The 16605-nt window shown below is 41.4% G+C and overlaps 1 protein-coding gene across 12 annotated transcripts in view; it reads right to left on the bottom strand.

The window, feature by feature from the left end:
- Nucleotides 1-16605, bottom strand: part of ACBD5 (acyl-CoA binding domain containing 5) — a 66572-nt gene that overhangs the window by 15051 nt on the left and 34916 nt on the right. For 8 of the 12 annotated variants that reach the window (XM_006139740.3, XM_006139742.3, XM_006139741.3 and 5 more), the window contains 5 exons: nucleotides 13895-14026; nucleotides 12145-12345; nucleotides 8866-8972; nucleotides 7027-7297; nucleotides 1737-1936 (listed from right to left, as the gene is read on the bottom strand). In XM_006139740.3, the coding sequence (XP_006139802.2) occupies nucleotides 1737-1936; nucleotides 7027-7297; nucleotides 8866-8972; nucleotides 12145-12345; nucleotides 13895-14026 (911 nt within the window). The remainder of the gene's footprint in view (nucleotides 1-1736; nucleotides 1937-7026; nucleotides 7298-8865; nucleotides 8973-12144; nucleotides 12346-13894; nucleotides 14027-16605) is intronic. The other 4 variants (XM_027768414.1, XM_027768545.1, XM_027769249.1 and 1 more) reach the window with 1 other exon arrangement.

The raw sequence follows: 16605 nt of genomic DNA, 5'->3' as shown, positions 1-16605 counted from the left end.
TTAAATTTAATTTTATTCATTGTCATTATTTTATTTATTTATTTTTTGGGGGAAAAGGTTTTGCTATAGGGTGCATGCGCTTGCCAGAAAGACAAGAGACAGAAAGCAAGAAATCACCCCCTAGGGGGGATAGTCACGCCGCAATCCCTTCTCCTCCATTCTCCTCTGGGGATCTTGGGCATCCACACACACGTGCCCAGTGTGAGTTTAAGCCACCAGGTCTGGGACTCGAACCACAGTCGACTACTTAGGAGTCCAGCGACATAGCCATTATGCTAACTGCTGGCCCCTTATTTTATTTTTTTGAAGTTGATCAGAGAGAGACAGAAAGAAGAAAAGAGAGAAAGTAAGCTAGCTGCCAGGTCCTGGATTTGAACAGCAGCCAGCCATGTGGGAGTCCAGCTGCCTTAACCACCATGCTGACTGCTGGCCTAATAAATAGTTGTTTAAAAAAGTCGATCCTTGGGACCAGCATTTAGTGTAATGGCTATGTCACTGGACTCCCATGTAGCCAACCGCGGGTCAAGTCCCGGACCCGGTGGCTTAAACTCATGCTGGGCGTGTGTGCATGCGTGTCCAAGATCCCAAGAGGAGAATGGAGAAGGGATTGCAGGTGATTTCTCACTTTCTGTCTCTATCTCTGTCTGTCTGGCGAGCGCACGTGCCCCATAGCAAAAACCACTCAAAAAAAAAAAAAAAGATCCTCAAAATGCATTGTTCAACAGCAATTACTTTTTTTTTTTAAAGAGGTTTTTGCCTTAGGGCACATGTATCCACTGGACATAGAGAGAGACAGAGACAATGAGAGGGAAAGTAAGAAACCACTCCCACAGGGAGGATGGCCGTGGCACAATCCCTTCTCCATTCTCCTCCCAGGATCTTAGGCAGGTATGCACACACCCCTGGAGTGAGTTTCACGCCACCAGGTCCAGGACTCCAACCGCAGTCGGCCATGTGGAAGTCCCGTGACATAACCACTATGCCATCTGATGGCCGTGCAATTACTCTTCTAATACCAAGCAAACAACTCCTATTTCCAATGAATTTTACACTCTGAAAAGTTTCTATTGTTTTAAACTTACATTTAGCTTCTGGGTCAGTCTTTTCTTTTTAATTGTTTTGTTTTGTTTTGTTTTGCCAGAAGGTTCATAAACTTGCCAGAGAGAGACAGACAGAGAGATCAGGGGAGAGGAAAATTAGCTCCCATGTGAGATGAGCACACTGCAGTCCTTTCTCCTCCAATTCTCCCTTCTTTGAGATTTGGGCATGAACATACACACGTCTCGTGTTTTTTCAAGGGCCTGGGATTCCAATGGCATGGCTGGTCATATGGGATCCAACCACTCCAACCACCAGACCACAGGCTGACCCAGGGTAAGTCTTTTCTTTTCTTTTTTTTTAAAGAATTATTTAACTTTATTTATTTATTTAAATTTGACAAGAGGGACAGAGAGCAAGAAAGAATGAAAGAGAGAAAGTGAGAAGGCAAGCTGGCAGGTCTGGGACTCGAACCCCAGTTGGCCATGTGGAGTCCAGCACCCTTAACTGACACCTGCCAGCCCCCAGGGACAATCTTTCCTTACACAATATTTTCAATACTAGGTCCTTTTTTTTTTTTTTTTTTTTTTAAAAAAAATCACTAAAATACACTGATTTGTATAAGTCTGAGCAATATAGATTACCTACTGCTTTATAGGATCAACAAGTATCTGGACGAGACAAATCTGAAAGCTTACCTGTGAAGCGGTTAGTGTTTCCAGTTTATGAAGTCTCTGAAGGACGTTCTGCATGTCCTCCTGCAACCTCATGAGGACTAGAGCAATCTGCTCATTGAGGCTGCCTCGCGACCCTCTGTCTGAGCCCCAGCGTTCCCCATCACCTCCACTCCCAACTTGCCGACCCTTGGTTCCTTCACTCAAATGTTGCATTCGATGCCCTATTTTAAGAGAGCAAAAGGAGTTAGTTTTGAATCATTCTTATAAAACTACAAATACTGTGTTTTCCCATTGTCTCATATTATTTCCTTGAGATTTGAATCTCCAGTAAGGTAAAAAGCAATCAGGAAATACGTAAAATAAATTCTTGGGGGCCCAGCAGGTGATGTGGGGGTTAAGGCATTGGATTCTCACATGGCTGATCATGGTTTGAGTCCTACATTTGGCAGACTAAGGATCACACTGGGTACGTGTGTGTGTGTGTGCATGCCTGAAAAATCCTGAGAGGAAAATGAAGAAAGCGTTGCAGCATGGCCATCCCTCACATTGGGGATGATTTCTCACTTTCTCTCTGCCTCTCTCTAGCAAGTGCACATGCCCTAATGGCAAAAACCTTAAAAAAAAAAAAAAAATTCTTGGGATCAAATAAATAAATGTATAAACTTTTATTTACATTGACATATTCTTATTTTTTAAAGGTTTTATAATATGCATAATATACTAGGATATGACTGACTATATGCATATAATTCACAAATACGCTTATTGGGAGTACATGCTCAAAAATTATTTACTAATAAGGTACCAAAACTTAAAAATTGCTTATAGTTTTAAAATTTAAATTAAATAGGTATATTTTTCTTTTTGGTCAACTTTGGCTTGATCATATTGTAAGCCTTCCCCAATTTTTTTTTAAAGCACGTTTATTCATTTCATGAGCAAGAGAGAAAAAATAGCACCCCTAACAGGGTCCTGGCGCTGCAATCCACCCCAGCGCTCAGCCAGCCAGGAATCGTGAATGAGCAGTGCATGCCAGCCTAACCAGGCAGGTATCTGCATGTGAGACCTATGTAGGGTTGCTTTGAAGATCATCATGTTGTACTACTTATCTCAACCCCTCAAAAAAATGTTTTAAAATGTGTTTTTCCTATTACAAATTGCATATTCCTTATAGATAGTGAAATTCCACTACTATTAATGTCATGGGGCTGGCCCCATGGCCTGCTGGTTGAGGGAGGTGGAACCCACATGGCTGACAATGTAGTTCAAATCCCAGTCCCAGTGGCTTAAGAACACTCGAGGCCCATGTGGACATATGCCCAAAATGCCAATGGAGAAGTGGAGATGGGATTGTGGCATGAGTGCATCTCATTGGAGGTGCTTTCTTCCTCTCTCTCTCTTTGGTCAGCACACATGCCCTCTAACATGCATACAGACATACATAAAAGATTATGGTATATACTTTCCATTCTTTTTTCTATGCATATATTTACAAAATTGGCTGTACATCCTTAAGATTTTATGTCCTACTTTTTAGGACACAAAGCTCGAAACATAACTTATGCACCACTATCAATGCTAGAGAACTGCTTCATCTCATTTCACTCATCCTATAGAACAGGCAGCTTTCGTATGAGCCTTCACAAGGAACAGCATTAGTCAGACTACACCCATGTTACGGTGGTACCTACTGCTAGTCACTCTCCTCTCACCATTTTAAATTCCTCCGGGCACTAGTCACTACTTGCTACTTCACACATACCTTTGCTCATGCACTGTCAGCTCTGCTTACTAGAATGTAAACTCCCTGGAAGGAAGGACTTTGTCTTGTTCCCTATTGCATCCCAGGACCCAAAGAGAACCTGACAAAAAACAAGTGCTCAATACTACTTGTTAAATGCGGAGGCAGATTTACTATGACCCTAAGGAGGCTTAACCTCAAGGTCTGCCTTTCAAGTAGGCCCTTGTGATAGCTGGGAGGTGTTATTGCAGTGTACGTTAAGGTGGGAAATTCAGGTTGTAAATTCTTTTTTTAAAGAATCATATATACATACATATATATATATATATAATATATATTATAGAGTCCAGCAGGTGGCGTGCTGGTGAAGGCACTTGAACTCCCACATGGCCGGAGAGAGTGAAACTGAGAAAGCAAGCCACCAGGTCCAGGACTGGAACCACAGTAGGCCATGTGGGAGTCCAATCATAGTCAGCCATATGTGGAAGTTCAGCACCCCAATCATCATTCCACCTGCTGGCCCCTAAATTATTTTATATAAAGAAGTGTGGTAAATTGCCTAAAGAAAGGGACCTGATTGCAAGGCGCTAGTAATATAATACGGTTTTAAAACATTTTTTAACAAAATACTCACTTTAACATTCATAATTTTGTATCCCCCCCCCTTTTTTTTTTGTTAAGTTCTTGCCAGTGGGCATATGTGCTCACCAGAGAGAGAGAGAGAGAAAGAGAAAGTATCCAGCTCTGGGGTATGGTCACACCACAGTTCTTTATCTTCTATATTTCCATCTCATTAGGATTTGGGGTGCACACACATATTCCTGGCATGTTTTCCAAGTCGCCAGAGCTGGGATTCTAATTGCAGTCGGCCCACGTGCGATCCAGCTCCCTAAGCACAGTGCTTAACTGCTATGCTGTGGGGACAGCCTTGGACTTCTTCTCCTAAAGAGCGCCCCCTCCCCAAATTGCATAAGCTTCATGTCCCACAAAACCAGATCTACCCTTTTTAAATAAAAAAATGACTTGCAATTCTGCCATGTCAATTCTTTTCAGTTTCTAATGTATTTATCAGTTCTATAAATACTACTTCATATCCCAAATCTTCCCCTACTAATGCAATTTCCATCTTGGATTTTCGAAGACTTTCCATCTCTGCTTTGATCTATTCATAAGAGTTTATATTCTTTTTACTTGAATGAGAAATACTGGTTATCTAAAATGTCTTGTTTTCTGGGACATGTGTTCTTCCAAAACAGATCTTTTGTTTGCATACTATAATCCATATCCCTTCCTGCATTCTCTTTTACTTTTTTCTTGAACTTCTGCACAGTTCCTAAGTCTGTTCTTACGCATGTGTAACAGAAATAGTGCTATCAATCTACCCACATATAATTGGTTTCAGGCCACATTTACATCACCCTATTGCCACATTCCCCAGAAGTTTAGCTTGAAAGCTTGCTATTGGGGACCAGCAGGTGGCGTGGTGGTTAAGATGCTGGACATTCCCCCATGGCTGCCCATGGTTCAAGTCCTGGACCTGGTTGCTTGCTTTCTCACTTTCTCTCTCTTGTGTCTCTCTCTGGTCAAAATAAAATAAGTAAATTAATAAATAAAATTAAAAATAAATAATTATTTAAAAAAAAGCTTGCTATTAATGCATGTGTTTCTAAAGTAGGATCTTTCTATTGGGACTAGCTAACGTAGGGGCTGAGGTAAAGGGGGAATTGTTTCCGAGGGTTCTTCCCTGGTCAGTACTGTATACATTTAAATGACAGATATTTCAGATCTTTTCTCTATAACAGAAGGCAAAAGACCTTTGGCAGTCAGAAACAATGATTCCCTAGTAATTATTTCCCTTTGTCTTTCCTATCAAGTATGAAAGCAAATCAGTTTTTTCTCCCCAAATTGCATAAGCTTCATGTCCCACAAAACCCAGATCTACCCTTTTTAAATAAAAAAATGACTTGCAATTCTGCCATGTCAATTCTTTTCAGTTTCTAATGTATTTATCAGTTCTATAAATACTACTTCATATCCCAAATCTTCCCCTACTAATGCAATTTCCATCTTGGATTTTCGAAGACTTTCCATCTCTGCTTTGATCTATTCATAAGAGTTTATATTCTTTTTACTTGAATGAGAAATACTGGTTATCTAAAATGTCTTGTTTTCTGGGACATGTGTTCTTCCAAAACAGATCTTTTGTTTGCATACTATAATCCATATCCCTTCCTGCATTCTCTTTTACTTTTTTCTTGAACTTCTGCACAGTTCCTAAGTCTGTTCTTACGCATGTGTAACAGAAATAGTGCTATCAATCTACCCACATATAATTGGTTTCAGGCCACATTTACATCACCCTATTGCCACATTCCCCAGAAGTTTAGCTTGAAAGCTTGCTATTGGGGACCAGCAGGTGGCGTGGTGGTTAAGATGCTGGACATTCCCCCATGGCTGCCCATGGTTCAAGTCCTGGACCTGGTTGCTTGCTTTCTCACTTTCTCTCTCTTGTGTCTCTCTCTGGTCAAAATAAAATAAGTAAATTAATAAATAAAATTAAAAATAAATAATTATTTAAAAAAAAGCTTGCTATTAATGCATGTGTTTCTAAAGTAGGATCTTTCTATTGGGACTAGCTAACGTAGGGGCTGAGGTAAAGGGGGAATTGTTTCCGAGGGTTCTTCCCTGGTCAGTACTGTATACATTTAAATGACAGATATTTCAGATCTTTTCTCTATAACAGAAGGCAAAAGACCTTTGGCAGTCAGAAACAATGATTCCCTAGTAATTATTTCCCTTTGTCTTTCCTATCAAGTATGAAAGCAAATCAGTTTTTTCTCTAACTCTGCTTATCTACAATGAAAGTACAAGGCTAGAGATATAAGAAGTTTGGTGAACTATACCCTAGGATACCCAATCTCCTATTGTTCTCTTCTTTTAAGACTTTGTTATAAGAGGGGCTGGCAGGTGGCATGGTAGTTAAGGGCGCTAGATTCCCACATGGCTGACCATGGTTTGAGTCCCAGACTTGGCAGCTTGTTCTCTCTCTCTCTTTTGACCTCTTTCACTTTGTCCCTCTGTGGTCAAATTAAAATAAATAAAGTTAAATAAACTAATCCTTTTTTACAAAACTACTTTGTCATGAAAAATTATTAATTCTACCAGATTAATCTCCATTCTCCAACCTTCTTCTTAACCACTCTGTTGGGGGTGCATGTCTCTATGAAATATAAGAAATAAAACTTAAAAAAAATATATAGTAGGGACCAACAGTTGGCGTAATGGCTATGTCACTGGACTCCCACGCAGTTGACCGCGGTTTGAGTACCAGACCCAGTGGCTTAAACTCACACTGGGTGTGTATGTGTACATGCCCAAGATCCCCAGAGGAGAATGGAGGAGAAGGGATTGCAGCGTGGCCATCCCCCCTCGGGGGGCGGGGGGCGGTGATTTCTTGTTTTCTGTCTCTCCGTCTTTCTGGCAAGTACATGCACCCTGTAACAAAAACCTCTCAAATATATATATATATATATATAGTCAATGAGAAGAGAAAAAAAAGATAATATATACCTCTCCCTCTTCTGACGTTAGACAATTCCTCATTCTCTCCACCTCGCTTTTCACGGTGTGGTGCTCCACTGTTATTTCTGCCATCTTCTCCTCCATGTTTTACTTCACCTTTTCCTTCAACTGCCACCACATGCAAATTCCCAGTGCTGCCATGTCTAGGAGGAGATACTTGACCGTCTTCAGGAAAACCAGAACCTTCCAAGGGCTTACTGGCATCACCACCCAGGTAATATTGGAATGGTCCATTGTTTGATGGAAAGCAGTCTAAAGACTATACATTTAAAACAATACTTGGTTAAAAGCTATACAAAAAACTTATATACCCCAAGTTTTCATAGTAACACAGAAAATACTATTTTTCTAAAATGTTTTTATGCTATTATTATAAATACTTTTTCTAAAAAATGTTAGTTCATATTCTACTTCCTATATGCAGAGAAGAAATCGATGAAAATAATTCTCCTATGAGCAAGTGTTGAGAAGTTTTGGCAGTGAACTACTCTTGTGTGTCAGTCATCCACCCTAGGCACATCTAAGCCTCTACACGTACCTTAATTACTGTGCTAAACTCTACAGACACTTCAAAGAAAGACTTGGAATCCTTGTCGACAAGTTAAGAGTCTTAGTAAAGGAGACAGAGAAGTAAGATATTCACAACAAAGTTTAGTAAGTGTTATGGAAAAGGTAGAAAAGGACCAGCAGAAGATATAATGGTTATGTCACTGGACTCCCACGTAGTCGACAACATGGTTCAATTCCCAGATCCAAAGGCTTAAAACTCACACCAGGTATGTGTGCATGCGTGCCCAAAATCCAGAGAAGAGAATGGAGGAGAAGGGACTGCAGTGTGGTCATCCCGCCAGGGGGTGATTTCTTGCTGTCTGTCTCTCCAGCAAGTGCATGCACCCTAAAGCAAAAATCTCTTTAAAAAAAAGGAAAAGGGGGGACCAGCAGTTAGTGTAATGGCTATGTTGCTGGAATCCCATGTAGTTGACTACAGTTCGAGTCCCCGGATGGCTTAAACCCATGCCAGGCGCATGTGCATGCGTGCCCAAGATCCCAAGAGGAGAAAGAAGAAGGGACTGCAGAATGGCCATCCCCCTGGGGAGGGATTTCTCATTTTCTGTCTCTCTGTCTCTCTCTTTCTGGCGAGCGCACGTGCCCTATAGCATTAAAACAAAAACCTCTCCAGAAAAAAAGGAAAAAGGTATACAAAAGATGCTAAAGGAGCTTATAGACAGGAAGATATCTAACCCACGATGGGGTTGGGTGGAAGCCTGGCCAGGGCAGACTTCTCGAGCAAATGATATGAACTAGGACTTGCTAAGAACAAATGAGTTATCAGTCAAGTGAAAGGTGTGACAATAATGACAGCATATACCAATAATGTGTAAAGGGTCTTCAAGAAATTCATGGAAAATGTGCATCATGAAAAAAACTACATATAGATTTCAAACTTGTTTCACACCAAAATAAACTCATATTTTAATTCCATTTTACTATGAATCTTTCTAAAAAGATTTATTTATTTAATTCCATTTAGTAGTAGTAGTGGTAGTAGTAGTAGCAGTATTTAATTTGACCAGAGAGAGAAAGGGAAAGCAAGAAGGCATGACACCAGGTCTCAGATTTGAACCATGATCAGCCATGTCAGAGTGTCTGAGAGAGAAAGAAAGAGAAGAAAAATGAGAAAGCAAGCCGCCAGGTCCAGGACTCAAACTGTGGTCGGCCATGTGGTAGTCCAGCACCCTTAACCACCACCTGCCGGTTCCAACAAATTCTACATTAAATTCCGATATGCTACATTAAAAATTTACCAATCAGAAAGTGTCTTTTTACCTCCTCTTGTCCAAATTGCTCCATAGAATCACAGTACACTTCACTGTCTGAATCACTTGTCAAATGCTGAATTCCTGAAACATCTTCAACATGATCATCATTTATACCTAAATATGAACAAACATCCAGGTAATATAACTACAGTCTAATAAAAGAAAAGCTTACTTACCCCATTTTCAAAATGTATCAGCTCTATATCATATTCATCCTAAAAGACAAATTAGATTCACCATGCCATGCTTTTTTTTTTTAAGAATTATTTTATTTAATGTTATTTATTCATTTTAATTTGACCAGAGAGGCGCAGAGTGAGAGAGACAGAAAGTACGAAAGTAGGCTGCCAGGTCTGGGACTCAAACTGTGGTTGGCCATGTAGGAGTCCAGTGCCTTTAACCACCACGCCACCTGCTGGCCCCCACCATGCGTTTTTTTCTAACTTACGAAAACTCTAAATTTAGTTGCTGATTTTTACTTGAAAATACTACAAAGCATTTTATCACTGAATGTTATGAAGACACAGTTTGGATGGAACCTTACAAAACTTAATAACCTTATAGGAAAAGCTAAGTACCAACTAGGATGCCTACATGTGGGATGCAAAGCTAAGTACCAACTAGGATGCCTACATGTGGGATGCAATTATGCATATCTGGTGCTACAGTAAGAAATGATGCACTGGGACCAGCAGATGGCGGGATGGTTACATCGCTGGACTCCCACATGGCGGATGGCTATGAGTCCCAGACCGGCAGCTGGAAACTCAAGCTGAGCATGTGCGTGTGTCACCCAAAATCCAGAGAGGAGAATGGTGGAAAAGGGATTGCGGCATGGCCATCTCCCCCAGGGGGTGGTGACTTCTCACTTTCTGTCTCTCTCTCTGGTGAGTACATGAGCCCTATAGCAAAATTCTCTCTCTTAAAAAAAAAGAAATGATGTATCTTAGTTTCTCAACTGAATTGCAACAATGTAGTAATTTATATATTACAAACTATAGGCTAATCCTAGCACCCTATGATATGAAAAGACTATACTTATCTTGCTGACTAGAGAACAAGGATCAGAGATTAAAAGAAATATCAGGTGAGGGGCCAGCAGTTAGCGTAATGGCCATGTAGTCGACCGTGGTTCGCGTCCCGGACCCAGTGGCTTAAAACTCACGCCGGGTGCGTGTGTGTGTGCCCAAGATCCCAACAGAAGAACGGAGGAGAAGGGATTACGGCGTGGCCTTCTCCCCTGGGGGGTGATTTCTCACTTTCTGTCTTTCTGTCTCTGTCTGTCTGGTGAGCGCACACGCCCTATAGCACAAACACACAAACAAACAAACAAAAACAAATATCAGAGAGCCAGCAAGTGGCATTGTGGTTAATTGCTGGACTCCCACATGGTCAATCACAGTTGAGTCCCGGACTTGGAAGCTTGCTTCTCATTCTCTCTCTCTCTCTGGTGCGCCCATGTACCCTATAACAACTTTAAAAATAATAATAATAAATAAAATAAAATGAATAATTCTTTAAAAAAAAAAAAAGGGGGAGAGAGATTTTTGCTACAGGGTGCATGCACTCGCCAGAGAGACAGAAAGCGAGAAATCACTCCCCCCACCAAAGGATTTTGGGCATATATGCACATGCACCCGACGTGTGTTTTGTTTTGTTTTGTTTTTTTAGAGAGGTTTTTGCTGTGGGGCGCGTGCGCTTGCCAGATAGACAGAGAGACAGAAAGCGAGAAATCACCCCCCAGGGGGGATGGCCACGCTGCAATCCCTTCTCCTCCATTCTCCTCTCGGGATCTTGGGCACACACGCACACGCGCCCAGCGTGAGTTTTAAGCCACCGGGTCCGGGACGTGAACCATGGTCGACTACACAGGAGTCCAGCAACATAGCCATTATGCGAACTACTGGTTCCCCGACATGTGTTTTAAGTTGCTGGGTCTAGGACTCAAACCATGGTTGACTATGTGGGAGTCCAGTGACGTAACCATTATACCATCTGCTAGTCCCTAAATAAATTCTTGGGAAAAAAAAAAGAGGAAACATCAGAAATAAAGGTAAAAAAACTCAGAGATTGGGGTCAGCACATGGCATAGTGGTTACATGGCTAGACTTCCACATGGGTTACCGCAGTTCGAGTCCTGGACCTGGAAAATCATATTGGGTTCATGTATATGCATGCCCAAGATACCTAGAGAACAGAGAAAAAGGGACTGCATTGTGGCCATCTCCCCTACCCCCGAGGGGGGTGTGATTTCTCGCTTCCTATCTCTTTGTATTGCTCTGTCTCTCTGGTGAGCATACACTCCCTATAGCAAAAATCTCTCTTTAAAACAAAAAAGAGGGGCTGACAGGAGGGCATGGTGATTAAGGGTACTGGACTCCCACATGGCCGATGGCAGTTCAAGTCCCAGACCTGACAACTTGCTTTCTCACTTTCTGTCTCTCTCTGGTCAAGTCTAAATAAATAAATGAAATGTTAAATAAAATAATTATTAAAAAAAAAAAAGATTTGAAAATTTTTTGCCAGAGTGCACATGTGCTTGCCAGAGAGAGAAAGAGAAAGTGAAAAAGTACTCCCCCTGTCCCATTGGAAATGGTCACACCACAATCACTTCTCTTCTATTTCTTCCTCCTTTCAAAATTTTGGGTACACACACACACACACAGGCAGCCAGTGTGTTTCGTAAGCCGCCAGGACCAGAACTCAAACTACACAGTAGGCCAGATCCAGCTGCCTCAATACCACATAACAGGCTGGCCACAAAGATCTTCTTTTAAAACATCATATGCTACCACGATAAATGTCTCAGTAGAAACATAAAAGACCTGGAGCCAGAGGTGGTGTGACGGTTAAGGCGCTGGACTCCCACATGGTCGACTGCGGTTCAAGTTTGGAACCTAGCAGCTTGAAAATCACGCCGGGCATGTGTGTGTGTGTGCCCAGAATCGCAGGCAGAGAATGGAGAAGAAGGTATTGCAATCTGGCTATCCCCATGGGGGATTTCTCACTTTCCCTCTCACCGTCTCTCTCCATCTCTGGTGAGTGCCGGCACCCTATGGCAAAAACCTCTCTCTATATATAACATATATATAATATATACTACTAATAAAAAAAACCCTGGTCCTAGATTCACTGTCTTGCAAAGCTATAACGCTTTTAATATTATTAAACCCTAAATATCACTAAATAAAAACTTCTTAACTTTAAACGGTACCTAAAATATCGTAAAACTATAAAAGAATATTTTATCCATGAGAAAGGACAAAGAAGTCTTTAGGGAGAATACCTTGGTGAGTGCGGAGAGCAGTTTTTCCAGTGTGCTCCAAGTTCTGACCTGTGGGTTTTATTTCATCAGTGCTTCTGCCACCCAGGGAAGAGCTGGCGTGACTGTCATTCTGTGTGTCCTCATCAGAGTTGCCCTTATCATAGCCATTGGTGACAATGATTTCCACACTTTTATCATCTGATCTCTTTATCATTTTCTTATCTTTTATGAGAAAATGGAAAGGTTCATATAAGTCACACAGGTTAACTTCTGTATGCTATGTTCTAATATCCAGGAATCCCCAAGCTACCATAACCCCTTTGAAGGGTTTCCTACTTGGATTAGAGAGACAAGGTGCTCCTTGAAAAAGGGTTATTATATGCTGAAAGTTCATCTGAACTATTTTGGCTTCAACACTGCTTGAATTTCCTGTGAATCTTCTAGAAACTCTTTTAACAAATTATCTCTGAAGGCCTTTACACTCTATTGGGTATAGGCAAATCATTCTATGATATGTAGCAGTGCAAAGGGGGTCCTTGTAACTGATAAAAAACATCCTTAAAGAAGGTATTATTTGGAGGACCAGTAGGTGGCGTGGTGGTTAAGGTGCTGGACACTCCCACATGGCTGACCATGGTTCAAGTACCAGACCTGGTGACTTGCTTTCTCACTTTCTCTCTGTCTCTGGTCAAATTAAAATAAATTAATGAATACAATTAAATACATAACTCTTAAAAAAAAAGAAAAAGAAGGTATTATCTGTCATACCTTACTGGAAAACAATGGCAAAACTAAGTTGTGCAGTTTGTTTTTCTATCCCCCCCCCTTTTTGGGAGAGGATTTTTTTGCTATAGGGCACGTGCGTTTGCCAGAAAGACAGAGAGAGACAGACAGAAAGTGAGAAATCACCCCCCAAGGGGGGTGGCCATGCCGCAATCCCTTCTCCTCCATTCTCCTTTCGGGATCTTGGGCACGCACGCACATGCACCCGGCGTGAGTTTAAGCCACCGGGTCTGAGATGCGAACCACAGTCGACTACATGGGAGTCCAGCAACATAGCCATTACGCCAATTGCTGGTTCCTGTATCTCCCCTTTCTAAAACAAGTCTTCCTATGAATCATTGATACCCTTAACTAACAAAGGCCCCTAACATAGCACCCCATGATTCCACTGTTCCCACTTTATCAAAATTTGTTATCTGTATTCTATTCTCTGGATTCCATTCTATTTTTGATAAGATACTGAGAGTTTAATTTTTTTCCTGTGCTTGGTAATATATGCATATTCAAATTGAAAACAATACCTTAAAATAATACAGTCCAGGGGCCAGCAAATGGCATGGTGGTTTAAGTGCTAGACTCCCACAAGGCTGACCACAGCTTGAGTCCTGGACCTAGTGGCTTGTTTTTTCAGTTTGCCTTTCTCTCTCTCTGTCTCTATCTGATAAGCACACGTGCTTATAGCAAATTAAGAAATAATAATTAATAAAATTAAGTAACTATTAAAAAACAATAATAATACATGTCTAACATGACGTTACATTTAGATGAGTGGCCTATTCTTGTCAACTTTCAATTAACATCTACGCCATTTATGCCAAAGGCTGGCTGTCCCTATACACTTCTGGTCTACAGCAAATCTGATTATAGCATCAACAGCCTACAACCACGCACATACGCTCATCTTAGACCACTCCAAATGAGTCAAATGTCTTCATACCATTTCACAGTATTTCACGCAAAATTTAGTAACCCATTACCCAAAATTTACCATTATCAGTTTGTTCTGCTCCTTTCACTTCTTGAGCATCTTCCTCCTCAGACTCGGCTCCACTATCACTGCTTTCGGCTTTACCATTAACAGTTTTGGCGTTTGGAGTACAAGTTAGAACATTACCAAGATCTACAACATGAAATGACATGTAAGCACTACTACAGTAACAGCCAATAATGTCATTGATAATACTGTAATTCACAAGAAACAAAATATTTTTAATTAAAATTTTATAATTTTATATCTAATTAATCATATTATCTGACTACAAATACACATATATTAATAGACAAATTCCATCAGTTATCAGCTTACAACAAAAATGGTAAGATTTTTAAATCCTTTCTGAACAAGGCAGAAGACAAATTACTGTTAAGCCAACATCAATCAAAATAGTAAAGTTAGGGCCAGCAGGTGGCATGGTAGTTAAGGTGATGGACTCCCACATGGCTGACCACAGTTTGAGTCCCAGACCAGAGGCTTGTTTTCTCACTTTCTCTCTCTCTGGTGAGTGCTCATGCTCTAGAGCCCATTAAAAAATAGTAATAATAATAAAGTAAATTAATAATTTTTTGAGAGGTTTTTGCGATAGGGTGCGTACGCTCGCCAGACAGACAGAGAGAGACAGAGAGACAGAAAGCGAGAAATCACCCCCCTGAAGGAATGGCCACGCCACAATCCCTTCTCCTCCATTCTCCTCTCGGGATCTTGGGCACGCACACACACGTGCCCGGCGTGAGTTTTACGCCACCGGGTCAGGGACGCGAACCGTGGTCGACTACGTGGGAGTCCAGCGGCATAGCCAACTGCTGGTCCCTATTAATAATTCTTAAAAAAAAAAAAGTAAAGTTAGAGGTGAATGATCATCATATGTAATAAATAAAAAGAAACTATACATAACATACTATAAAATATAATCATTTTGGCCCTACTAACAGTCTCATCAATATTATAGTTCTAAAATTATAATTTAACTATAATTTATTATAGATAAAAAGAGAGCTATTCCTTTATTAGCTCTAATGTTTCAAGCGCACAACTTACACTATGTCTTTATGATATTTAAGTTTTTCTTTTTGTTTGTTTTCTGTTTTTTTGTTTTTAGATTTTTGCCATACTACATATGCGCTCACCAGAGAAGAGATGGAGGGGGGGAACAGAAAGCAAGAACTCACCCCCTGGGATGGCCATGCCACAATCCTTTCTCTTTCATTCTCCTCTCTGGATTTCTGTCATGCACACACACATGCCAGGCATGAGTTTCAAGCTGCTGGATCCAGGACTTGAATGAGAGTCACCCAAATGGGAATCTAGCCACCCAAACCACCACACCATTTGCTGGACCCCAAGTTTTCCTTTTTAAATTTGTCAGGGGCCAGCAAGTGGCACAGTGGTTAAAGCGCTGTACTCCCACATGGCTGACTCTTGTTAAAGTCCCAGACCTAGGAGCTTGAAACTCATGCTGGGCACATGTGTGTGCACATGCCCAAAATCCCAAGAGGAGAATGAAGAAGGGACTGCAGTGTGGCCATCTCTACTACGGGATGATTTCTCACTTTCTGACCCCCTGTCTTTCTCTGGTAAGTGCACACGCCCTATCGCAAAAATATCTCAAAAAAAAAAAAAAATCGTCAGAGGGTGCAGACACTTATTGGAGAGAGAAAGAGAGACAGAGAAGGAAAGGGAGAAAGCATTCCTCTTGGGGTATGGCCACGAAAATGTGAGGAATCACCAATAGCCAAAACAATCTAGAGAAAGAACCAAGTTGGAGGACTCATTCTCTTACTTCAATCATTCTACCTACTTATATTTGGGAAAAGGCTATGTGAAATTGACATATCTGTTCTGATGGGCCTCTGTGGCTACTTTTAACAAGGTGATTAAAAAAAAGAAGCCAAAATTGCAAACTGTCTTGCAACTTGGCAACATCTGACAAAATCATAAACACTCACCAAACACTTCTAATTTCACTTTTTACAGATATACTTCCACAACCGTGGATGCTTATAAAGTGGCATATTCAAGGGACCAGCAGTTAGCATAATGGTTATGTTGCTGGACTCCCAGGCAGTTGACCACAGTTCGAGTCCCGGACCTAGTGGTTAAACTCACACCAGGCGCATGTGCGTGCGTGCCCAAGATACCAAGGGGAGAATGGAGGAGAAGGGATTGTGGTATGGCCATCCCCCCTGGGGGGTGATTTCTCGCTTTCTGTCTCTCTGTCTCTCTGTCTTTCTGGCGAGCACACGCACCCTATAGTGAGATCTCTCCAAAAAAAAAAAAAGAGGCATATTTACTTGGTAACGCTCAGCAGTATTTTTTTTAAAGACTTTTGCCACAGGACACATGCACCCATCAGAGAGAGAGAGACAGTAAAAGAAAAAGTAAGAAATCACCCCCCAGTGTGGGAAGCTGCGCACCAGTGAGTCTGCCAGCAAGTCTGCCAGCGAGTCTGCTGAGGTTTCTCAGACAGCAAACAATTACCATGTAGACCTGCCGCCAAGTCAGCCAGCGAGTCTGCTGAGGTTTCTCAGACAGCAAACAATTCCCATGACTGGTTCCCTTCCAAAAACCTGACCTTTGAAACCTTGCTCTGATTGGCCACTAGAATCCCTCAAATTTGCATATCTGGCACCTCATGATTGGTCCAAAAGCAACCAATCACAGCCCACTGCTTACAACCAATCACGGCCCACTGCTTACAACCC

The sequence above is a fragment of the Tupaia chinensis genome, unplaced genomic scaffold, assembly GCF_000334495.1.
Source record: "Tupaia chinensis unplaced genomic scaffold, TupChi_1.0 Scaffold000001_1, whole genome shotgun sequence".
In the NCBI taxonomy this organism is placed as follows: domain Eukaryota; kingdom Metazoa; phylum Chordata; class Mammalia; order Scandentia; family Tupaiidae; genus Tupaia; species Tupaia belangeri.
This window is presented reverse-complemented; position numbering and strand designations above follow the sequence as displayed.